The 27,006-nt window shown below is 38.5% G+C and overlaps 1 protein-coding gene across 2 annotated transcripts in view; it reads right to left on the bottom strand.

Annotated features, from left to right (window-relative positions):
• Positions 1-27,006, bottom strand: part of LOC146004779 (uncharacterized) — a 78,947-nt gene that overhangs the window by 14,991 nt on the left and 36,950 nt on the right. For both annotated transcript variants that reach the window (XM_083143796.1, XM_083143797.1), the window contains 4 exons: positions 25,568-26,852; positions 16,836-16,993; positions 4,951-5,115; positions 989-1,152 (listed from right to left, as the gene is read on the bottom strand). In XM_083143796.1, the coding sequence (XP_082999922.1) occupies positions 989-1,152; positions 4,951-5,115; positions 16,836-16,993; positions 25,568-26,852 (1,772 nt within the window). The remainder of the gene's footprint in view (positions 1-988; positions 1,153-4,950; positions 5,116-16,835; positions 16,994-25,567; positions 26,853-27,006) is intronic.

Raw genomic sequence — 27,006 nt, 5'->3', positions numbered from 1 at the left:
TTTCGCTGAAATTTCTACCTAATTTACTACTGTGTTTTTAGTTCCAATAACAAATTTTAGTTAGAGCAGTACATAATTTCAAAATTCACGCTGAAAACAGCTCCAGTGAAGAAGCTAATACTGCAGAAAACATTCCCACTATCTAAGTTATATTCAGGTGATCACTCACAACACTGTCTGTAGGTCGAGCAAGAAGCCTTGCTTCTACTTGTACATGCAATGAAGATGCAAGTCTCAGAAATTAATTACTTATAAGTAGGGCCGAATTTTTTTTTTGTAATTGCATACTAAAGATCAAAAAAGACAACTGAAAAATTGGGTGTTTTCAAGAAATGGCACATTAATTGCTTCCACACGCTGCTGGTCGATAATCAGCATTTTCCACAAGATTAACTACAAGAACAGATACCAAAATACTATATGCCCATAACAAAAAATATATGCAGTATCATGAAAATCCTTAATCTAGATATTACCAGCAGATTAACTCGATTTGCCAGTTTCCGACCTGACCGAATCCCTTCCCGGCACAACACTACCTGGCTGAGTAGTTGCAATACTAATTTATAGACAGAGGTTTCGTGACTTGCATGTGACAACACACATGCGAGCAGTCAGTCAATTAAGGCTATCCTAAATTATTTACTGATATGCAGGTGGAGGATTGTTTTCAAACAGATCCTTGTACAAAAGTGGAGGCCAGATTTTTACGTTTTCCTGCATTAAAATTCAATCTTCATCATCCCAAAAGAACAAAAAATTATAAAATTTCCCTGATTTTACATTTCTTACTCCCCCTCCTCCCTTGCTCCTTGAAAAACAAAATTAAGTAATTTACAATGTAGACTGGTGAAAACTACTATTGTTATGGAATCACTAGTATAGCTAATTTTCAGTATAGGATGCAACTTACTGGAATTCAGTGGCAATTTTCCCATGACTACAATTAATCCACATCTCAGAGACAAGTGTGTGACCATGTACTTACTTTTCACTGCTAACTCCTTCCACCATTAATATCACATCCTTGTCTTCAGTCTCGCCTTTGAACTGTTCGTCCAGTTCAAGCGATGTTACTTCCTCAGCTCCTAGAAGGGTGCACTCCACAGCCTGTTTGGGGTATGCTGCAATGTTTGCTGGAATTTCCAGTACCTGAAACAAATTTTCACCAGTTCAATAAAAGGTATTTCAAAACATTAGGCAACAGATAGAAACACACCATGTAGGGCTGCCATACTCTTACCTGTATTAGAATAAATTCTACAAGGGAGAGTCAAGTAAAAACCTTAATTTGTTTTTATCTAGTAGAGTTGCAGAAGCTTGCTGCATTTTAGTATATATCCAATGCTGATCCACATATATTTTCAAGTCTTGAGTTAAGTGCCTGTATATCTCAGGAAGAAGAATCTTTGGGATGCACGCGCAGTTACTTATGACTAGTGCTCGCAAGTTGAAGACCTATAAATTTAAAAAAAAAAAAAGACATAAAAAGACCTAAAATAATAAAAAAAAGAACCTAAAAATGGAAAAAAAGACGTATAAATGTGATCCAAATTAATCAATAGCTTTAGTTTTAATTAATATTAATGAATAAAAAAATAAAAAATTCTGGTGATATGTCACACACAGTGCAAAAAAAAAAAACTGAAAGCTTCAAAAGAAAAGAAAGTTGACACTTACAGCGCTACTTTCCAGACAAGTTATGGTTAAAGGACCTTGTACGTTTTTCTCTCGTTTCAGGGATGGTTCAAATATATTTCTATCTTTCTTTTCTTTACTACAGAAATGATGTTTAAGAGGTGATGAACTGATGATGATTCAAATTGAGAATGGGCAGTAAAAACGTAGTCGAAAATAAGGTGAAGTTGCAAAAAAAAAAGCTGTTAACACCTATAAAAAAGAACCAATAAGCCAAAAAACGCCAACAAAAAGGCAAAAAAAGGACAAATAAAACCCACCTTTTTCTGGCCTACAATGACCCAAAATGAACACTAGGAAAAAAAAGGATTTTTCCTCAACTTCCGAGCTCTAATTATGACCCCTTGTGAAGGTCTTTCCACCCATCTGCCCGCGAACAGAAGCCAGTGCCGTACTTCTCCCTTCTTTGGTAAACTTGCTGGCGTGGTGATCATGCATAGAGATATTGAATTTTCATTTGAGAAGAAACTTGCATACCGGAGGGTGGCTCACAGATCACACTTTGTTTTATCACTAAAATTCAAGATACCATTTTATTATTGAATCACTGCTTCCTTTGCTGATTATATATGTGCAGTTATTTATTAATTATAATAATTACAAAAATTACTATCATTAATAAAATATAATAACCCATTATTTCATGAGTCTCTCGCATATATTTTATCATTCACTAAAACTCAGACTATCCATAATAACTTTTATTAATGTTTTTTTAGTTTGCACTAGTGCAGTTGTTACAATTACAATAATTACTATCATAACCAACTAATTGTACACTGCCACTGGCATTAGTGTCTCGAATGAGACACATTGAAAGGTGGCACCTGATATGTCCACCAAGTGCATTTTGCCTCTTAATTACATTAAGTACATTTATGTTTTTATAAACAAAAGCAATAAAGAAAAAAATTCTGACCATCCTAGGAAGCGAATGTAATTTATTTTCAAACAGTTGTAAAATATAAATAATAGAAGTTTTGTGCCTGTAATGGCCTTGCTGGTAAGCTAGGGTTAAAACTGTATTTGAACCACTGGGATTGGACAATATCTGCCTCTTTACTGCTACATAATGTAAATTTATTTTAGCTAGTTGTAAAATGTCACTACAAACCTGTAAACTCATAACAGTAACTTCAAGCGAAATAGGTTAGTTGTAATTGGTGAAAAGCCAGAAAAGCCAAAATTTCCAGTTTTTTCCCCAAAAAAGCAGACTTTTATCGAAAAAAAATGTCCCTTCCATAAAGCCGGCTTTTTTGCAACTCTAATAACAACATCAGTTTAAGTTTGTAAACCTGCACATAACTGATCACAATAATATTAACATATTCATGTATTCTTTTAGTCCAAGTTTGTCTATCCATATAACAAACTCATGTCATCATGGTAACCAACACAGAATATAAATTCTGTTACCTTCATGAACTGAACCTATCCTAAACAATTACAAATTGTTTCCTTATCCATCTAAGCATGTGAATTATTTATTAACCTCTATCCCTCAAGATGTCTAAAAAGTACGAGTTAACATATGAGCAAATGAATATCCACAAAAACTTCTTATTTAACGTCTAAAACAACAATCTCTCATGAACCTCCTTGAATACAAAATTAACCAATCTAAAACTAACAAACTATAGTCAATGGAAATATCCCAGCTTCCCCACACCAAAGAAATTGAAGGCGGTGACATTAGTTTGGAATACAGTAAAAGCCCAATTTTTATGTTCCCGCATTTTAAGTTTTTTAAGCTTGGTCCCCTGAAAAATATTAACATCGAGGTTGCACTGTATTCCTAACAGGGTTATATGTCACCAGAAATAAGTAATGTTAGCTGCTGAAAGCTTCTACTCCACTATAACACATGTAGTCACCAACCTGATAGAATCTCTTCACCAAAAGAAGTACCAGGTGTGCCAGTTAATAATTAATTCTTAATTGATCCGAAAGAAAACAAGTGTATCTGGGGAGAAAGGTAACAAATGCTTTATTCAAAGTATGTGCCATCACTAGCTATACATTGTGCCCATCTGTCTGTCCAATTGTGGATTCCCTTCCAGAAAAATCATTCACAGTTTGAGGTGATCCAGTCAGCAAGCCACTGTTCGACATCTTCGTAATTGTTGAAGTGTTGCTGGGAAAGTGAGTGAGACATTGATGAAAACAAGTGGTATTTCGAAGGGGCTAAGTCTGGTGATTATGGAGGGTGGGGCAAGAATTCCCAGCCAAGCCAAGTGCAGAAATGGTGTATCTGACGTCTTTCGCTGTGTGTGAAGAGACGTTGTCATGCAGCAAAATCACTTTTCCTTGTCTTGTCGCCCAATCTGGGCACTTTTCGATCAATGATCAAATTGATGAGTTGTTGACAGTAGCGAATGGCATTCACTGTTTCACCTGGTTTCAGAAGCTCATGGTACACCACACCCTTCTGATCCCACCAAATGCACAGCATTGTCTTCCTTCCGAATTTGGTTTTGCGGTCGATGTTGAACGTTGTCCTGGGTCAACCCATGACTTTTTGCATTTTGGGTTCTCGAAGTAGATCCATTTTTCGTCCCCAGTCACTATCCGATGCAAGAAAGACTTTCTTTCATGCCAAGAAAGCAACAGTTCACACACCGTTTTTCACTTTTCCATTTGTCTGTTGTTCAGATGATGTGGGACCCATTTTCCTGCCTTCTGGATCTTTCCCATGGCATGAAGACGATCAGATATGGTTTGGCGACCAACATTAAACGTCTCTGCTAGTTGTTGCGTTTGCGTATCGTCTTCGTCCAACAGTGCTTGCAATTCGGAGTCTTGGAATTTTTTTGGCTGGCCCCGGTGATCTTTGTCTTTGAAGTCCAAATCACCACTTTTGAATCGTCGAAACCAACACACACACGCATCTTGTGTTAGGACATTGTCACCGTAAGTTTCCACAAGGATACAATGGCTTTCACTCGCGTTTTTCTTTTGATTGAACAAGAAAAGTAGGACGTGCCGCACATGCTCCTTACTTGGTTTGAAGGTCAACATCCCACACAAATCCAATATCACAATCACTTGCACTCGGTTGCACATACACGGCATTTTGACAGGTACTGTCCTGGCAACACACTGACGTAAAAGTTGAGACTGTGCACCAACCCTTGCTTCCAGCACTATCCAGCGACGAAATTAAGAATTATTCACCAGCACACCTGGTATATGCACATACACTAAATTCACTTATACGAGAAATCATGCAGCTGCTACCTAAACCTTACTAACCTTATCACAAGGAACTTCATCCCCATCTCCATAATCTATGAACTTCACATAAACTCCAGTTGTTCCGGTGCAATTTCCTACTTCACCTCGATACCACTGTGTGTCATCCACTGTTGATATGCACAGCGATTCTGGTGTCAATTTCTCAGCAGGAATAGCAACTTTCTGCAAAGAAAAACAGTTTCGGTGGTAAGCAATTTTATCACAGATTAGGCACAAAAAAATAAACTTGTGGTGCAACATCCTTTTGAGGGTCAGGGTTTGTCAAGCACCTCTTTGCTGGGTGGTACGTGGTTAGTTTTCTGGTTCCGAGACCAGAGTCCACTACCAGACCAAAATGAATATTTTGTTAATACTGACAAGTAGTGATGTAAAATTTAATAATACCAATAGCTCATATTCTACCAGTCAATGTGTTTTTAAATGCTCCATGAAGAGCATTGCATCATGCCTGATTTACCTCATTGCCTCCATCCAATATGCTAGATGTGAACTTGTTTCTTCACTTCTTAGGATTTTTGAAGTCCAATTTAGGTATCTGTATTTTTTTTCTGGGTAATTTTCTAGATTATGTAAGTTGTTAAACTGTTAGTATAATTGTATAGCACAACACTTTTATGTATGTACGACAAGAAGCTGTTTTATACAGTTAGAAAATAAGTATTGTAATCTTAAGTGTAAACCTTCTGAAAATAATAATATTGGTTCACTAACGAACTTGTTGCAAGGTTTTTCTTTTGAAAAAGAAACTGCATATTTAGAAAATTACTTTACAAAACCATGACGTACGAATTACATGCTTATTTCTATAACAACAAAATGGCAAATTCCATGGCACAATAGCCCTCTGAGGACCAAAACATGCCAAGCAACTTCATTGTGTGGTGTGTGGTCAGTGTAACAAGTTCCACCACTGCTGTTTTCTGGGTTTTTAGGATGAAGCCCACTCCTATTGCTTTCAAGTAACTTTGTAGTGGTTCTCACGATTTGGTTCAACACCATAATTGTGGATCAAAGCCAGTGCCATTTGCGCCAAAGATAAGAGTGCTAACCATAATCTAAATGGGTTATTTACTACATGCCTTTAATTACGTATAGAGCACATACAGACAGAGAGGTGATTCAGTCATTGGAGATGAAATACTGTATTTACTCATGTATAATACGCACTTCTTTCCAAAATTTTTGCACCCAAAAACTGTGGTGCGTATTATGTACAGAATATTGTTTCTTTATGTTTACGGAACTCGATCATGTTATATATCGTTGTAAAGCTTGAATTCTGTAGTTTCTGAACATGGCAACAATATTCCATTCAAGATGGCGACACTAATGTGCAATGCAGTTGGAATAAGCTTATCACAAAATGAAGGAAAGTTCTGATTTTTATGGTACTTTGCATGAAGGAAAAGATAAGGAAAAAGAAAATAATAATTAAAATGTATTACTGGCCAAATAATAATATATATGGGGAGTGTGTAAATGCCTTAATGGAAAAAATCTTGTGCTACTAACTGCTAGTTTGAGGATCCTGAATGTGCCTCGTTTTAAATGTTACGTTAATCACGGAAAAAGTATAAAGGCCATTTCCCACGATTTTAAGAAAAAATAAACAAGGAATGAGCTAAACCACGTATAAAAGTTTAAAGGCCATTTCCCACGATTTTTCACTTTGTAGTGTAATGTTCTGTGACACCAAGAAAAGCAGTGCCGTTCTGGCGGAATTGGAGCATGCACCTCCTGTCACATGGGAGACGTATCACCGGTATTTGTTGGGTGACAAATAACATAAAAAAACTTCCAGAGCACTGCAAATCTGTAATGTAATTTTGATCTCCCTTTCTACTATTACAGAATAAATAAGGTGGTTAAAGAGTGAAAGATTTGGGATGCTAAACACAGTGGAGGGAGAGGGGGGAGGTGACTTCTTCCGTTGTGACATTGTTTACACAAGAGGATATTTTCCTCTTGGTCCACATAGCAACAGGTGACTCATTAAATGGGAATGATGTCACTAGCTCTTGATTGGTATAGCAACAGCTTTACGACCTACAACTAAGAAAGCCATTTCTTGAACCTAGATTATACTGCGTATTATACAAGAGATAAAAATTTTATTCACTTTCCCCCCATCAAAAACCAAGGTGCCCATTATACACGTGTAAATACGGTACTTAAGTATAACAGGGAAGACCAGACGAGAGAATGAGAAATAAGTAAATTGGAGAGAATGAGAAATAAGTAAATTGGACAGAGAGTGGGGTAGTGAATCTGCAAGACTACATCATGCAGATTTGGATCAATGATGTAAATAGGACAAGAAAGACTGCAAATGAGAGCATACGTGGTCGTACCCAAAAGAAACCGAACTAATTCACAATTTAAGTACAAACCTTCAATCCCCTTCAAAGTACTCTCCACTTGCATTAAGACACTTGTCCAATCTTTGATTCCATTTTTCAAAACATTTTTTAGTCATCTTTTGTGATGCGTGACAGCGCCTCCGTCGTTTATATCTTCACCTCAGCAACATCAGCAAAACGCTTTCCTTTCATGTCTCCTTTCATTCTAGGAAACAAAAAAAAGTTGCACGGGGCAAGGTTGGGTGAATATGGGGGGATGAGGAACAGGGGTCATACCATTTTTGGTCAAGAATTATCGTACAGACAGGGCTGTGTGAGCTGGGGCATTGTCATGATGGAAAAACCAGTCACCCGACTGCCACAAATCGGGCCGCTTCTGCCCCACACCCCTTTTCATTCCCAAATCGTCTGTCAAAATTCGCTGCACTGAACTCCAAGTCACTCCCGACAGCTCCACAATTTGTTCAATAGTCCGTCGTCCATCTTCGTTGATGATTTCACAAACTTTTTCAACATTGTCATGTGTTTGGGCCGTGGAAGGACGACAAGAATGAGGTTTGTCATCAATTGACATTTCACCATTTTTGAAACGGGGAAAACCACTCAAACACTTGAGTTTTCCCCATAGCATCGTCCTTGTACGCCGTTTTTAACATTTCACGAGTTTCTGTTCCACTCTTTCCGAGCAAAAAGCAGAATTTCACCGCCGCACGCTGTTCCCGAAAATCAGCCATTGCAAAAACGACGATCACACAAAACAGCTGTCACTCTAAACTCCGCCGAAACGTGTCCTGACCTGCTTCAGCGATGGCACTCAGCTTACGGACTCAGAAAGGTTCGCTCTATGCGCTCCTAGCGGCAAAACGCAGTACTACAAAAGCTCTGCCCACCACAAAATTAGTTCGGTTTCTTTTGGGTACACCCACATACACTGTACAATAGGGTGGATCGAAAAACCGTTTTTTTCGAAATCGGTCTGCGGCTAGTGCTTAAAGTTTGTGGTTGGTGGTCCTTATAACCCATAAAAAATTCCAACTTGATCGGATAATATCTTCAGGCTGCGCTTTTTAGTCAAAATTTTAAATTTTTATGAAAAAATGTCAAAAATTTGCAATTTTTCCTGATGGGTTCTCGATGTTTCTGGAGTGATTTAATGGCAAAACATTACATATATTGTTTGTATGTTGCTTAATATTAACAGTTTAGTGTGTTTGAATAAGGGAAAATGGTTTCTTAGTTCGCCAAAATTCGTCAAAAAACGCCAAATATAGAGAAATGTTACGGATGTTGGGTAGGCAATAACCCGCTATAATTAATCGATCCCACCGACTTAAATTTACCAAAAACGATAAGGTAATAGGAAAGGAAGTGAACTGCAGCTCTTAGTTCATCGACTATCCAGCACTCACCACGAGGAGGTGGCTGCAATAGAATGCCGCCCACCGACCCACCCAGATAGACTGGCCTATTTAGGTTTTTAAAGTCCGCTTTGGTATCAAACTTTGGTAATATTTTCCTGTCCTCCAAACGAGCTCTAATATAGCCATCTCGGGAGTCATAACCACATACAGCAATTGATGCAGCAGTTACATCTTTGACGCACCGTTCCACTGCCTGGCTATGGCACTTCAGGTCAAAAAAGTCTGCAGTTTTCATAGGGAATCGTCTCTTCCTGCTGCGATCTCTTCTAAGTCTTCATTGGTAAGTAAGTGTGCTATTGGAGGCGATGTTATTTCTTCTTTTCCCCAGTACACTAAAATCTGTGTAATATTTGGCATTAAAGTTAATCACTGGGGGTGCAAATTTTCTAATGGTGTTGTTTGCTTGGCTTTGGCATTTTCTTGCTTCCAGGATCTTCTTCGCCACGTTTTGACGCACATTTGGGCGACTGTCTGTCAACATACCAACAAGTATGTTTTCTGGATGTCCCCAGAAAGCATGATTTTGAAGACGTTCATAGAGAAAAGTATTTTAATCGTTTGGTAAGTACTCCTTTTTCTGTAATGTTAGCCACAGATTTTTTGATTCGTCCTTGATAGTTCCATTGCATTTTATGTAAAACCACATGGGAGCGTAAACTTATACGACAAATTCTGTCAGTGTCTTAAGAGCAGGTGATGGATTTGACGTTGCTACATACAGTCGAATGATGCGCCCTGCAAGAGTCAGCTCCCATGTGGTTTTACATCAAATGCAATAGAACTATCAAGGACGAATCAAAAAATCTGTGGCTAACATACAGAAAATGGAGTACTTACCAAACGATATAGAGACTTTTCTCTATGAACGTCTTCAAAATCATGCTTCCTGGGGGCATCCAGAAAACATACTTGTTGGTATGTTGGCAGACAGTCGCCCAAATGTGCGTCAAAACGCGGCGAAGAAGATCCTGGAAGCAAGAAAAAGCCAAAGCCAAGCAAACAACACCATTAGAAAATTTGCACCCCCAGTGATTAACTTTAATGCCAAATATTACACAGATTTTAGTGTACTGGGGAAAAGAAGAAATAACATCGCCTCCAGTAGCACACTTACTTACCAATGAAGACTTAGAAGAGATCGCAGCAGGAAGAGACGATTCCCTATGAAAACTGCAGACTTTTTTGACCTGAAGTGCCATAGCCAGGCAGTGGAACGGTGCGTCAAAGATGTAACTGCTGCATCAATTGCTGTATGTGGTTATGACTCCCAAGATGGCTATATTAGAGCTCGATTGGAGGACAGGAAAATATTACCAAAGTTTGATACCAAAGTGGACTTTAAAAACCTAAATAGGCCAGTCTATCTGGGTGGGTCGGTGGGCGGCATTCTATTGCAGCCACCTCCTCGTGGTGAGTGCTGGATAGTCGATGAACTAAGAGCTGCAGTTCACTTCCTTTCCTACTACCTTATCGTTTTTGGTAAATTTAAGTCGGTGGGATCGATTTATTATAGCGGGTTATTGCCTACCCAACATCCGTAACATTTCTCTATATTTGGCGTTTTTTGACGAATTTTGGCGAACTAAGAAACCATTTTCCCTTATTCAAACACACTAAACTGTTAATATTAAGCAACATACAAACAATATATGTAATGTTTTGCCATTAAATCACTCCAGAAACATCGAGAACCCATCAGGAAAAATTGCAAATTTCTGACATTTTTTCATAAAAATTTAAAATTTTGACTAAAAAGCGCAGCCTGAAGATATTTAGACGGCTGCATATGCTGCCTTTTACCTACCCACTGCCCGCTTGCTCGCGAGGACAGGTATACCTGCTCGCCTGCCCACGGCAACGAGTCGACTTGCGTCCTTACCCGGGTTCTTGGTCTTCAAGGCGCTCTGCGCTTACAAGGTACCTGGGCATTCAACAAGACCCGGGCGCCTGCAAAACCTGCTGGAAGGAAACAGCCCTCCGGCAGCGTGTCGCTCCAGGTGTTTCATCACCACGTGGACGGCTGCAGCCAGTGTTGCCTACTTACGTAGCTCCTAAATCCTACGAAGTCCTAGGAGGAGCTCTCTGCTTTAAGGAGAATTTACAGTATATACTTAGTGATTTCAGTTCATTGTAAGCAGTTTTTATCTTATTGCCAGGAAATGCACGCAGTATTACAGCTTCATTTATCTAAATGAATGATCGAGCAAACAAAAATCTCCTCACTGAAAACTAATTGTTTTTCATTGCATGGTGCCTTAACCAGGCACGCAGTGGCGCAACCAGAGGGGGGCAGGGGGCATTGCTCACAACCTTGCACGTAAATTAAGTCTAGCGGAGGGATCAGGGTGGGGGTCAAACATTAAAGTACAAGAAAAAACAGGCTAGCAGAATTTAAAAGTAGCAGGGCTAAAGGGTACTCAAGATGGAATTAAATTTCATATTTTTCTTGCATTTTCCTTCCAGACGGCCAACGGCACCTGCAAGGGGGGGGGGGTGGAGGGGTAATTGCAACCGCTTGATTTCAAATTTTATGAAAGTAGAAATATATTATAAAATATTATACAGTCTCATCAAGTTCAATGTCGTAGCAAAGGGGTAGCGGGAGACGGTCCTGAGCGCCGAACGATCTAAGTGAGAAAAGTTTTAAAACAGAGAATGCTATGGCGGCCCGTGATATTATTTGCTATTAATGTTGATTTCTTACGAGTTGGATGAATTGATTATGTAATACGTCGCTCCATGTGAAAAGAAAATATTGTAGATGGAAATTTTACATGCCATATGTATGTACATTCGGAATGCATTTATCATGCACTTTCTTTCTTTCAAAAACAGTTTGTGTGCTTGTTTTCCATTATTAACTAATGTGAAATTGACGTGTTGAAAAAAAATATTTCCAATCCTGTTTCAACACAAATGCGTGAGAACCGACTTCTACCCCCTTTTTGCATGATTTATGAGGATAATAATGTCTTTCATGCTACTTTATTACGATTATTGTGATTGTTGTTGTTGCCACGTTTATCCAAGTACTTGCCCCCCCCCCCCCACCCCAAACGAAGGTAACGGCAATGCCCCTGGCTGGCTACGGCCCTGGTGTTCGCAGTAGAACAGTGTGTTGTTTGACTCGCGACCTCAGCGTCGAACGTGACATGTTTCAGTCCTGCCCTTTTTAACTATATATACGTATATTGGTTGTTTACGACATATACTTATGGATCCTGTGCCACGGAAAACCTATTTCAATGTGTGTGTGTGTGTGTGGGGGGGGGGGGGGGGTAGCAACAGTCGTAAATCTCATTTCATTGGTGATGTGGCTTACGAAGCTTTGAGTTCCCTTTTTATGTAGTGAAAATATAGTGCAGTTGGCAACACTGCAGAACGGTGTGGGTCCGGTGCCGTTTCTACTCGAAGCAACTACGTCATGCAAAGGGAGGGGTCTGCAGTTGATGGAAAGAACGAACTGAGACCTACTAGGTATCGTAAGACTGCGGGTACCCGGCGGGTCTACAATGCCTGCCAGGAACGATCTGGGCAGGTGGCCAGACAAGCTGCTCAAGCGAGGGTGTTGCGCAGGTTGCATGGTATTTTAGGAGCGATGTCTCGTGAACGGGTCTGCTCCAGGTCTTGTGCAGGCCTCTGAAGATATTATCCGATCAAGTTGGAATTTTTTATGGGTTATAAGGACCACCAACCACAAACTTTAAGCACTAGCCGCAGACCGATTTCGAAAAAAACGGTTTTTCGATCCACCCTACTGTACAAGAGGTGGGGAAGAGGCTAAAGGGAAGATTAGCTGTCGGTGGAAAGAGCAGGTAATGGAGAGTATGTGAAGAGGAAGTATTCAAACGCAATAGATGGAGAGAACTGATTTGTTTGGTGACCCAGACAGTTAGTGGGATTGGAGAAAGAAGGTGAACATGATAAATATTTTTTGTTGTATGTACACATTGCTTGCATTGTAGAAATATTTCTCTTGTTGTCTACAGTTATTACAAGCATAAAATCACAGTTTTCATTGTGAGGTTTCAGTCATTTAAAAATAAATGTCTCATGAAGGGAGCGTGTGTTCTCCTGAAACGTCACAATGAAAAACTGTAATTTTATGGTTGTAATAACAGTAGACTACACGAGAAATAATTGATAAATATTCATTGTAGGTAGGTATGTGCCGAAGCCGATTACAGATGTATGAAAATCGGCCAAAATTGACACATCGGCATCGGTATCGGCAAAAATCCGATATTTAAACTGGTGCAGATTATACTAGAGTTTTACCTTCTAATAAGTTTTATATTCTGGTTTTGTAAGATTTATTGAAAATTTGGTTATGATTCGTCATTATTGTAGAGTTTTTGTAATAAAATTATTGCAAAATTCTCATTCAGAGGATCAACCTAACTATAAATCGGAAATAAAACAATACATTGCTGAACCAGGATCTGCTGTTGTTTTGGAAATTCAAAAATGAATATTCAAACCTGAAGCAAGTGCTGAGAAAATACTTGGGCATACCTGCTGCATCAGTATTCAGTGATTGAGTGTTCAGTGTTGCTGAACAGATTTGCGATAAGAGAAGTAGGTTACTTCCTGAAGTGCTTCCAAATCTCGTTATTTCTGAAGTTGAATCTGGCAGAACAGGAACTCATTTTGCATTTCAAAGAACTGTTTGTGTACTAATGTTAAATCTCTAGGTTCACATAACCTTTTGTAGATGCAAATGTACATTCGCATCTCTTGAAAATATATGTATATACATATGATATGCAATAGAAATGTACATAGCAAATTTATTTTTTCATGCAGAAAATAACATCCCATTTCTGTTTAAAAATCTTATATATCGGAATCGGTTAAATATCGGCATCGGTTCCAAAAATTATCAGCGAGTACATCAGCATCGGTAAATTTTCAGCTTTGTCACATCCCTAATTGTAGGCAATTAAAACTTGACTAAGCTATGGTGCAATTCAAATTTGAGAAATGTGTTCACCAAGGGGATTTCAAAATCTGTCTCTCCCAACCCTTCGTTTGCAATAATTTCAACAAGAAGCTTTTTATTCTCACTGACAATCTTGGGAACAACTAAACCAGCTGTGAATCTTTGGCATTATTAGTAAGTTAGTGCAGCGAGAAAAACAGCATGAAGAAGCATGCACACCCCAGTTGCCAAACAAGATGAATGTGTGGTGGGAATTTCACCAAAACCAGATAGTCTCATGCTGTCGGTATTGGGGCACTAGTAAAGCAAAGGCATAAATGCATCAATGGCCATGTTCGGAGGACTGAGCTGCTCTGCAACAACTCTGTGATTTGGTGCTTCGAATGGCACGCTCAGTACTGAAGGCTCAGCGATCGGATGCCATTGTTTTGAGCCCCTGTGAAATGCACTTGCTGTAGTGAAACGTTCAGTAAACATGGTGGAGAAGAAGGATGCTGAATCCAAGATTTCTTACAAATTTCTGGATAAATTTACAGTCACAGCTAACGTAGAAATCCATAGTCTTCCACAAACAAATAAGTGACTCTACATATAATATTTCTTTAAAACTGGAATGTTATTTGCAAGTTTTTCTTTATCACTTCATGTGCGTTGTTTATGAAGGTGCAGAAATTCTAGGAAGTGACGAAACAAAATTAAAAGAAACCAGAGGTAAAAGGGGCTAATATAAGCAATTTTGTACATAAGCAAGAAGTATAGTGGTAGTATGCCAAAGTGAAATACAAATTTTGATTGCCTTGATTCTATTGGGTGCATTCATATCTAACCAGACATCAAAAAAGGTAAAAGATTCGCAAAAATCTAGTTATCCCAGTGGCGTGGTGTGACTTTTTCAAAAGTGTTACCGGCTATCAGTACGACAATTATGCCTCCTAGACGTTATCACCCCCTCCCCCTAAAGAAAACATGTCTTCAAGCTAAATATTTGTTCATTTCGTTCTTGTTTTGCAATCAGCACAGTGATTTAGCCACAAACACTCCTAGAAAGAACTACCACTCATGAGACAGTTACCACGAAAATCCAATGAATAGTGGTAGACCTTTGTCAATTCTTCATCTGTCTCTGTTTCTTTGCAATGAGGTGCGAAGGGGAAGAAGAAGAACCACACTTTTCTCCGGTCAGTTTGACGTTTGTGTGGTGAGCACTGAGCAGAAGACAGAACTCCGCTCCTTTGTAGAAGGGAAGCTCAGCTGTACGCAGTACTGTTGCAAACTTAGTATTTTGGAGCAAGGTTTGTCCAAATCACGAATCACACCAAGGAACTATATTTTCGTCTATTACCTAACTGGTCTCAGTTGTAGTTCAATCCAGCCTTGGCTTTGCAGTCTTACCTCTAGTTGCTTCACAGAAATGGTATTCCTACTTTAGGTGGGATTTAGCTCTTTTCTGCCAATCCGATGTGACAACACTGGCTGACCCGGTAGGTCTGAACGGCAACAGGGCCCCTTAACAGGCATATGAATAACCCCATAGCACACTATGCCCCATGTCCTTCCCCACTCTTCCCTTGCATTGGCACCCTCTTCTCCCTTGTTGCCTCTTCAGGGTAGAGGAACAGCCTCCCTCTTCACTTGTCGGCTGCAGAAACAATGTCCTAGGCAATATCTACTCGACGGCAACAGTGTTCATTAACTCTTTCGCTGCGGAATTCTCTGGCACACAATATCCCTTGACTGCGTAATTAAATTTGAAAAAATATTTTTTTTATAAACAAATAATTTTCACAATTACATTGCGTTATATATGAGTGAGAACTTACAAAATTCATTCTTTGCACTGGAAAACCATTCTGTAGTCCCTGGTGGTATGATATTTTGAAAAATTTTGAAATTTTGAAAAAAAATATTTAAAAAAGAATAATTTTAAAAAATTACATTGCAAAATATGTTATAGAGAAATTACAAAAGTCATTCCTTGCACTGGCAAACCATTCTGTTGTCCCTGATGGTATGGTATTTCTCAAAACACGGGATGACGCAGAGTGGTGGAGCGGCGTGGAAATTCGTAAGTAGTATCAAGATACTGGGTGGCGAAAACTTCAGTTTGTTCTGCTGTGTGTTCAAATACTGAGCGGGGGAAATATTTGATAAAACAAGAAAATGGTGTGCTAAATACTGTACTGTCACCAAGCACTTGCCTGTGTCGAACTTCCAGCACCTAGATCAATGCTGCTTTGCACTCTGATGTTACGGACGGCGGTACAAATTCTTCATCAGACACTACACAATCACTGTCATCACTTGAAGTCTCATAAAAACTGTCGCTATTATCGTCACAACTTAATTCACCTTCTGATTCAACAGTTGAGTAACATCATTATCAGACAAGTGTTGACGACTTGACAAAGCCATGTTGTTTACATTCGAGCATGCGTTTGAAACTGACATGTCAGAGCACTCAACGCTCGTATTCTAAACGGAGGTGTAATTAGCGACATCATACGGATATAAACAAAACTACAAGTTCAAATAGTTCCAAATAGTATCAACAGATGACTGAAGGCTACTAAAAGCGACGTACTGCGGAAATGCGACACCTGCAGCGAGTGGAAGTATGAACTCGCAATAATGCGACTTCCGCGGAGCAAGGCACCTGGTGTGCTGTGCATAAATGCGACGAGCGCAGCGAAAGAGTTAACGTATTTAACAATGTTGTCATTTTATTGAAACAACTTTTTAATTCTTTACATTTTGCTGTTACCTGCGGTAACACCGGCTACATGGGTTATCCATTACAAACGTTCAACAACAGCACAGCTTGCTGTCGAACATAATGGTAAACATTGCTCATTTGTTTGCAGTAGATGGAAATCAACTGTTTAATGTGATACCTGAGCTGAAACATTCAAAGAATTTGGATTTTTCCAGTGATCACTGGCAAATGAGCCACTCCACAGCAGCACAGTCCTCTGAACACAGCCAATAGATATGGAGATTATGTTAAGAAATAAGGGAATATGTAACTGTAACAATAAACTGCTTCAGGTTTATATCCATTCTATGAATTATCTTAAAATATTTGACTAATTTACTGATCCATCTGACTAATACTATAAATGCACTAAATGTTTCAAAAGAAAATAACTGTTTTGTATTTACCTCCACAGTTTCACAATGATGATCTACTAGACCTTGGACAAGATTTGCTCTGTCCACATTCAGATGCACAAAGAACTTGGAAAGCCCTTCCACATATGTCACATGAACAGGTACAAACTGGCCAGTGTACAGATCCAAATTAACTTCCTCGTGATCATCTGCAAATAAAAACAATACAAATGAAATGGTATGGTATGGGAAATTTCTCAGAATGCTATGCTTATTCTATTACTATGAACTTAACAAAACCTTTACTTTAAATCTAAAGGAGACAAGTCAATGTCACAGCCCTCATACATGGTGTCAAAAAATATTCTGGTCATAAATTAGAAGCATGTGATACGGTTGGAAACAAGAGGGTAATTTTATTTAACTACACACAGTCAAAATGCAAATCTTTATGTAGAATAATAACAATTGCATATGACAATGAATCACTAAATTCAATGGACAATTAAAATATAATATTTTGCAAGTAACATAATTGCCACTACGTTATACAAATAACTGAAATGGATAAGTTAGAGGGAATAAAAAACGTGGTTGATAATTAGAAGACGTGAGTGAGTAGTAAAAAGATTTCTGCGAAAGTTACTTTCCACCATCCACTTGGGAAACTCGATGCTTCACTGTTGGGTTTACTTCCGGTTCCTGTTGTTTCCTCACCTACCACTTGGGGCGCTGGTATACCCAGTTCGTCTGCTGCATGTTATAGGTTTTGAGTTGTAGCAAAAGTGGGAGCCAAACATGATGTGCCTGACCACTGTCGATATTCAGCTCATGCAGAAAGTGCATAATTGCATGCATCTCTTTGATTTTTGTGACAATCAATGTGTGCACTGTATGCCTAACTGAAAGTTTTTTGATCCTGTGTTTGTTAAACTTGAGGTGCTTTGCTAGTCCGGAAGTTGGATGGGATTTTTTTGCATCGGATAAGTGCTGTTGTATACGTTTGTTGATGGATCTGCCAATGTAATGCGAGTTGCACTCACACTGGGCATCATATACTCCTGGGTTGTCAATTAGAATAGAATAGAATAGAATAGAATGGTCTTTATTTAAGCAGGCGTATTTCGGCCTCATGAGCCGTTCTTACAACCAACCCTTGTCAAAGATACAATAAATGAATAAAAACAAAAAGAAAGAAAAAAAAGCACATAATGATCATGATAATACAATAAAGATAATATAAAGATTATACAATGATAAAATAATACATTGAATAGATTAGTATATATACACTGTTGAGTAAAGATAAGTAATAAGTCTTCGGTAGTTCAATGTGTATGCGGGTGGAGGGTGGGGGGGGGGGTAGGTTAGGTATGCATTATATGATGTATAAGTGCAGGTGCAATTGTTAACATATGAAGGTTAATTAAGTTGTTGGGACAATAGTAAGTTCTTCAGATTTTTCTTAAAACTTTGATGGCAAATAATGTTAGTCAATGGTGCAGGCAGTTTGTTCCATTCCCTGATCCCTGTAACAATGATGGACTTGTTATATGTGGCGGTTTTATGTTTGGGGATTTTTAGATTGTGCTTGTTGCGGATATTATGTTCGGCTGATGTTCTACGAGAACAGATCTTATCGGATAAGTATTTTGGGGAGCCACTCTTAAGTATTTTGTGCATCAAGGTGAGTGTTAAGTATTTTCTTCTATTGTTAATGTTTAGCCAAGAAAGTTTCTTTAAATAGGGGGATACATGTTCCTTTCTGTTTAGGTTAAATATGAAACGTATACAACAATTCTGAATTTTTTGAAGTTTATAGTTTAAGCCCTGGGATATATTACTGTACACTGGAGCGCAATAGTCTAATGTGGATAGGACGAGTGATTGCATAAGACGATCTTTAACATTAGCGTCCAGAGCATGTTTTAAATGATACAAAGATTTAAGTTTCCCCATAGTTTTTCACAATAAATTCAACTTGTGGCTCCCAATTTAAGTGTCTATCGAACACAATCCCCAAGTTTTTGCTTGTATCCACTTCGCATAGTGGTATACTGCTAAGAGTTGGAGGAGAAGGTGCGTTTTTGTGAAGTTTCTTAAGTGTACCATGAGTTCCTATGGTCATGAAGCAAGATTTTGTTGGATTTAATTGAAGGGAGTTCCTCCGTGACCAATTTGTTATAGCATCAAGGTCGAATTGAAGTTTGGTCATCGCATTATCGTAGTTTTCTGTATTACACTGAATATAGATTTGCAAATCGTCAGCATACTGATGGTAGTGGCAATATTGGACAGCGCGGTCGAAGGAAAAATCTACTGCGTTTGCTTAGGGCACTGGCTACTTTGTTCACTCGTTTGTGTGAGAGTTTGATGTCATACTGTTTCAGGATCTTGGCTAGGCGGTTGGATGTAGTCTGGTGGTAAGGGAAGGCAATCCATTTAGTTTTATTGCTGCTGATTGGGTGGTGTTGGTTAGGTTGTCGCACCTGCATTTCAGCTTTGCTACACCATGTAGAGTTTTGACGTATTGTGTACTCATTTTGAAGTCCTATGTCTGTAACCATGCTAACTTCTTCTTTCAAATATTCTACAAGTAAGTTTCGTGGAAATCTTCTTAGTACTCAATTACCAGGGAGTGCTCGTTGCTATGTGCAGTACGTATGCGCAGTCGTCCGTGGATGCATTACGTCATCTGGGAAGAATTGGGTTTGGTGCACATTTAGCTACTAACACCTCTCAAAAATCGGAACAAGCAGGTTGTTGATTTTGTAGTGTTTGATTTATTTTTATTGTATCTTTGTACTTGTAGACTGCAATCATGTCTAATTGTGCTGTAGCAAGCTATGAAAACTAAAGGAACGGACATAAAATATCATAGATTTCCAGTTGATAATTGCGTAAGTAAACAGTGGATTCATGCTTGTAGACGAAATGTCAAAAATGCAAGTGTGCAGTGCCAATTATTGTGAAGAAGACTATGTGCAAGATCTAAAAGCAGAACTTCTGTTCTAGTTTTTGGACTTTTAACCACTGTTATTTTTTAAAGATATTTGCCTACGTTTCGGAGGCTGAATCTGCCTCCGTGTTCAGGGTAGAGTGTAGTCTGATAGATCACAGAAATGATTGCCTAGGAGGATTATTCTTGGTGGCCTAGGCTCCACCGTGTCTGTCGGTCACAAGGAAATCTATATACAAAAAATCCTCCTAGGCAAACATTTATGTGATCTATCAGACTACACGCTATCCTGAAGACGGAGGCAGATTCAGCCTCCGAAACGTAGGTAAATATCTTTAAAAAATAACAGTGGTTAAAAGTCCAAAAACTAGAATGAATAAATCACCACTGATTAGCTACAAAGAAGAACAGAACTTCTGTATTTTCCACCAAAGAACGTGCTGAAGTCAACTGCAGGGCCATCGCTAAAATTACACCCAATTACTTTAGTACCAAATAATTGAGGAAATGGTGTAGTTCTCCTAAACATTTATCTTCACAATATGATTCGCTTGTAGGATGTGGTGATAAGGTTTGCAGAGATGTACGCTACGTAAGACATGCAATAAGGAGACGTGCCCTAAACAGGCTAAAGACTATGATGCCAAAAAAGAGAAAAATATATAGACGAATGTATATACACAAACTGCAAGCAATGTTTTGTGGTTGGAAAACATATTCGGTCATTTACAAAGGAGAAACACATGTCTGCATAATGAAGCAAATAAATTAAAGATTACAAACAACCTCCTTCAACCTGCTTTAACTAAATAAAGAAATTCAAAATCTACAACGTAACCTAACCAACAGTACTACAAGAAAAGTCATCAATATCTTGAAAATGTGTTCAACTAGTGCGAAGTACGTAGTGAGTCGAATTTATAATTACTAACAAATTTATTTATTTAACACAAACCGATGTTGATTGTGATTTGTATGTTCACATTATTGTGAAAAACGTTGTCGGTAATGTGCATTTCGAAGATCACGTATGACTTTCACGCTATTGGAAATGAAATTCACTTACATCTTCAATTTGAGTTACATAGAAATTGTATGCACGATGGTAAATATTGCATGAGTGAATATTAGACCCATCATTGAAATTTTTGCAACTTTGTTCAATTTTGGTATTTCACAAATACATTGTGGATAATTTTGTACCCTTGTACTCAATATAAACCAATGGATGTTACATTATTTCTTTGTAGTACATTTCTGCCAAAAAGAGCAAGATCTATGATTAGTGTAATGCAAGTTACTTCGTTAATGTACAAATGTGTGTCGCATATCAGCCTTGAAGTATATTTTCCAGTTATACAACTCAGACACACATGGAAATGGAAATGGAAAATCTGCGGACAAAGTCCTTAACGAATAATGATTCGTACACTTGCACGGTCAATCATTGAGAGTTCATGTAACTTTTCTCCTTTATTGTTTAACTAAACTAAAAAAAAAGGTAAAGTGCTCCCCTGTGCTTAGCACAGCGCCATGAAGGTGTGTAGGGGGTGTGGGGGTAACGCCCCACACTTTCTTGATCCGGTCATGAGTGGAGGTGATGTGATCAGCATCACGCCCCTGACTGCCTTTACCCCCCAGGTACCCATGTTATTCGACGCTGGGTGGGCACCGGGGCCGCTTCCAACGTTAGAAAAGTTCCCGGATTTGAACCGGCCAGGGATCGAACCTGGGACCTTGAGCACGGTAGTCAGACGCGTTACCGACTGAGCCACCGCGGCCACGTTTAACTAAACTAAAAACTAAGATATTTTCATGGATATTCTCAAAGCGTTTCATTTACCATGTGATCATAAATCTCTTTCTATAGGTTTGAATTAGTAGCTTAAGACATTTAAGTTCGATGTTCCTAGCACTCATCAAGTATTTCGAGTTAAATTAGTTAGTTAAATTAGTACTTGTACACTGTGGCTCATTTTCTGCATACGGTGTATGTAAAGTTCTTAATACAAAAAACTAGAACTATGGCAACGATAACTTGCAGCCAAATTTGAACCAGAGAAATTTAAAATATCTGCAAATTACAAACTGGAATTGAGTTTTCAAAGTCTGAAACTACTATCTTACAAACTATTTCGTCATTCTTCCTCCACATAAAACTTTCCAAAAAATTTTTGCACATGGGCCTTTGATCCGTAAATTATTGTACAGTAAATAAATATATGAAGAAGGTTGGGGAGGGAATTCTTTTGAATTTACAGTAAGTTTCAAATGCAGAGTAAAATTTTACCTAGATTGTATATTGCTTCCTTCACTTGATAATTTGAAAAATAAAGTTACATAATGCAGAACGGTAAAGATTGGATTTTAAGTATATCAGTATTATTTTAATACTTTCTGATGTTATGTAAAATTTGAAATGTTCTTGGAAATGATTGCAACGTTCTGAATGAATAAGAAGAAACGATTCAATCAGAAAACTAAATATTAGGCTTTTGTACTGCGTTGTGTTAAATGTTGTACATATATTATACCAGACTACTATCAGATTAAAAATTACGGATATTCAAGTTTGGATTCCAATTAAAAGTTAACCAGTAGAACCACATAAAAATGAGTTACATCAAAATTCAGCTTATTCAGTTCTGTGTCAATCTATAGTTACCAATTTTTTATTCGATTACGCCTTCTATTTTTATCGTCGTGAGAACAAAATAGGATTTTTCTTTTTAGTTTGGCAAACTATCGCTCTCTTTGAAATTCTATAAATAAAGAACGGGTGTTTTTTTATTTATAGATTATATATTATATTTATTTATTATCCAAACTCAAATATCTATAATTTATAATCCGATAATACTCCTGTGATGTTCTGTGAGGCCCATAGTACATTGGAGGCCTCTGTTGATCTCCGTGGGGAAGTTGTTACAACAGCGCATTACGATGCCAGGGGCCCCGGTTCGAATCCAATCGGGTAAGACATTGATTTGTCCTTAATGAGAAAATTAAGAATTTAGTAAATATGATAGTATATGTGGAAACAAAGATTGATTGATTGATTTGCTTTATTTTACTTCGCTTCCTGTGCCACTTTTGGCTAATTTGCGAAGATAGGGATGAGTGATGAATGAACACTCACAAACATCCATGATGCCCAAGCCAGGATTCGAACCCGGAGCCCTGGCGTTGAAGCGCAATGTGCTAACCACTACGCCAAGGAGGCTGGTTTGTCGAAACAAAAAAAGAGAACGACCCGGGGGGGGGGGGGGGGGAAGGAGGGCTACCACTTATGGGTTTTCCTTTCATATTTAAAAAAAAAAGACAGAAAAGCAAAAATAAGCCAAATGTGTCAGCGAATTATTTCTTGAAAACACGGACAACCTTCTTTGTAATATATCGATCAGGTTTCAGAAACATGAATTATTACAATACGTTAGCATGTGCAATTTTCCCTCTTTTAAAAGTAGCATGTTTTAATTATGTTACTAATCATTAAAAGAATACCTCAATACCATCCCAAAGTATGATAATTAATATTTCCCCCTCAAAGTAATGAAACACTTTCCCTCTCTTGAAACTTGCATAGAAATGATAGCAGCCGTTTGCTTCAGCCAAGCCCCGAACGAACATAACCGAAGGGGCACTGAGCATAACCGAAGGTGCCCCGAGCCTCCCATATGACGTCACGGGCTCGTGCATGATCGGCAATTTTCGGATGGCGCTACCTTATATATTAAGTTACCTTGCTCAATTACATCTTCTAATGATAAATTTATATTGAGAGAAGAATCAAACAATGGCAGATACTAGGAGGAAGTAAAATGTTCTGGACATTAAGTGAAAGAAACAAACACAGAAAGAATGGAATGACTGGAAGAATAGTTATAGTGAAAGGAATTCAGTTTCAGGAACATCTGCCATACATTCCTTGAACAAGCCCAACTGACATTATTTCATCGTAACTTGTAACTTTTGTTTAAAAAAAAATCGTTCAATTCCTAAAAATGCACACCATGCACATTTACTTTATACTATAAACTATTCAGGGACTTACTTTTAATTTTGCATGACTACAGGTGAAAATGAGTTGCATGGTCATTTGGTATGGCATCTGACTACCATGAAGGGGACCTGGGTCGAACTTTGACCTAGAATGTTCAACTGTAATGATCTAGTTACGATGAACACACTTGAAATATTGTTATAAGTAGACAGCGTTCATCACTGGGCTCTGTATGTGTTCCTGAAGGACGATCTAAGAGGATGGCAGTAGTTCACTGTGAGTGAATACCACAACCAAAGCTGAGCGACTCAAATGATTAACAGTGAGCAAAGAAATTGTTTTCAATAGCCTATGTTACACCTATGACTCATCGCCTCTTATGATATCCTTCAGAATGTGTCATCTCTTATATCAGAAAATTCTTGACTAAGCCAAAACCACTCTGACTGATACCCATACCGATAACGAGGCTTGAAAATTGTAACAATTAAAAGAGTGGTTCAAAATATTGATTAATATTAGTGGACGAGTATTCCACTTCAATTGTATGCATGAATTTACTAGTTTTGTTTCAATTTATTCAAGAATTACATCGGAATATTAAAATGCGTTATGTAATCACAAAATTAAACCAAATTTGGACAAAATAAATGGAAAATTTTGAATTTTGCATAATTTCCAGGATAATTATAGACTCTCCGACACACACTCACTCTCTCACTCACACACACACACTCTCTCTCTCTCTCTCTCTCTCACACACACACACACACACACTCTCACTCACTCACTCACTCACTCTCTCTCTCTCTCTCTCTCTCTCTCTCTCTCTCTCTCTCTCTCTCTCCCCCTCCCCCCCCTTCAGTGTCCCACTACATTTTTGGAGACCCTGCGAAAGACCAAAATGCCAAAAAAGTATCAGTCAGTATCATATCAGTTAACAAAGGTACAACTGATACTATGGCATCGGTTTCACATCAGTCCTGCTCTTGACGAATTTCAATATGAATTTTCTGAATTGTTTAATGTTGCAGCTCAAATTTCACTACTACTTTCGGAAACTGTCAACTGACAATTTCTGTGCATCACACCCCACAAACTTTCTCAACAGGACTGTCATCATGTTATATTGAAGAAAAAAAAACACTGGTTATTTTTACATTTCAAGGTAGGCTTTGAATGAAAATTTTCAGTCTGGCTGTGATTTGTGCAACGATGGTGCCAACTGGGGACGGGGGAAATGACATTGCTGTCTACAAGTCTGCCACCCCCCCTCCCAACGTTTAAACAAAAATAATAAATAAATGCTATTTTAGCTCAAATATGCATTTTTTTATGGTACAGTGGAACCACGATTTTACGTTTTTGAGGGGACCAAGCTGAAAAAATTAAAATGCAGGACAATGTAAAATCTAGGAAAATTTTATAGCATTTTGCTCTATTGGGACCGTCTGTATTTTGGGGTACTTCTTTGTGGGTGCCCCTATCAGAAAATATCTATCCTTCTACCTCCCAACTAAATTTTTCTACACCTCTTGCTGGAATTCAAGACCACTAATTTTGAATCTTGATAAGATGATATTACGAGCGAATTGTGATAGGAACAGAAACTTGCAAAAAGTTCTGATTTCTTCTTGAATGTTCATATCGCTTGCATTGTAAAATTATTTTTCTTGCAATTTACGGTTCTTACAATTGTTTAAGAACTGTAAACTGGACGAAAAACAGTTCTGATTTGTGTAAACACGAAACACAGTCCAATGAATACATTTATCTGAGTTCTGATTTATGCTTACTGCAAAATTTCATCAAGTAACTTACCTTCTGCATCATCAAGATGAATTGCGGTAGAATCTTGTATGGCAAGTCCATCATTGATTAAGCTTTCGGCTACACTGGAGTCTTTCAGGAACAGTTGGACTCTGTACTTATCTTCTTCCTTCTGACCAAACATACATTTGTAGTTACTAGATTCAAAATGCTTGTCCACTTTGCTACTGCCTGCTTTCGGCCAGGCATCTGTCGCAGGATTGACTCCTTCCAGAGAGCACAGCACGGCCTGCTTCGGTAACGTGACGAAGACGGGATCAACGTGCCATAATTCATTCTTCGACACTATGCTCGAGTTGCCGTAATCAACAAAACTCACAACCACCTCCCTGTCTTTTACAGACTTGATTTCAGCCCTGTACAGAACTCGATCAAGAGGGAATCTAGTGATGACTGGGAGCCCAATTTTGCAGGGCACGTTTTGGTTCATTCGTTTCTGGTAGACTCTCTGAATTTCAGACATCATTGTCTGGAACTCTGTACTAAACGATAGCAGCTGGATGTAAAAGTTTTCTGGATTAATAAACCAAGATACGACGACTTCCTCAGACTGTCCCACTGTAAAGAGCATCTCGGTAAATGCATCAACACTAAGTTGGGGTACAGGCGTGAACGGCTGCACAACTTCAACACTTTTGCTTGGGTCCATTCCGAACTTCACATTGATAACTTCAGAGCTCTCTATGTCTTTCAATATCACGTGGTAGAGGCCAGGTACGTAACGTACAAATTCAGCCTGCAATTTCTTCTCCTCTGTAAAAGACGTGAGCTGCGCAATTTCCTCATCCGTCCATTCTTCACCTTTCGACTCAATTCCATGGAGAGTGCACTTCACGGCTTGCATTGGAAGGGCACAAAACTGACTTGTAACCTCTCTCATGTTCTCCAACTCCACATCGTCCTCATTTCCGTAATCCACGAATGCTACATGGGCAGTGTTGCCGGTGATCTCCTTCACAACCGCACGGTAAAACTGGGCATCTTCCGAGAACTGAGCAATACACAATTGTTCCTTCGATGCAGACGTAAGTGGAGCCCCACTGGTGGAGATGGAAGCTATTTCCTCCATCAGAGTTGACAGCTCAGAAGCAGAATCTTTTAGCTGGACATAAAATAGTTCTGGGCTGTAAATATACACAACATCCACTTCCTTTGTGGATCCAGTGTTCACTTGAAGCTCTTGGAATTTGGGGCCAGAGGGAGCTGTTGAAGCACTATTTGTATCCCAGTCATCACCTTCAGCTGTTGTTGTTGAACTGCTCTGCCAAGATTTGGTCTGAAATGAAAGAACAGAATACAAATTTTTAAAAAAGATCTTACATAAACACATAATTTTTAGGCTTGAGCAAATACCTTTTTGAACCGATACCTATACTCTTATTTGTTTTTACAGATGCAGATGCTTGAAAATTGTCAAAATTAATTGACGT

The sequence above is a fragment of the Lepisma saccharinum genome, chromosome 22, assembly GCF_977018435.1.
Source record: "Lepisma saccharinum chromosome 22, izLepSacc3.1, whole genome shotgun sequence".
NCBI lineage: Eukaryota > Metazoa > Arthropoda > Insecta > Zygentoma > Lepismatidae > Lepisma > Lepisma saccharinum.
The sequence above is the reverse complement of the archived record's forward strand: the minus strand, read 5'-3'. Positions and strand labels throughout refer to the sequence as shown.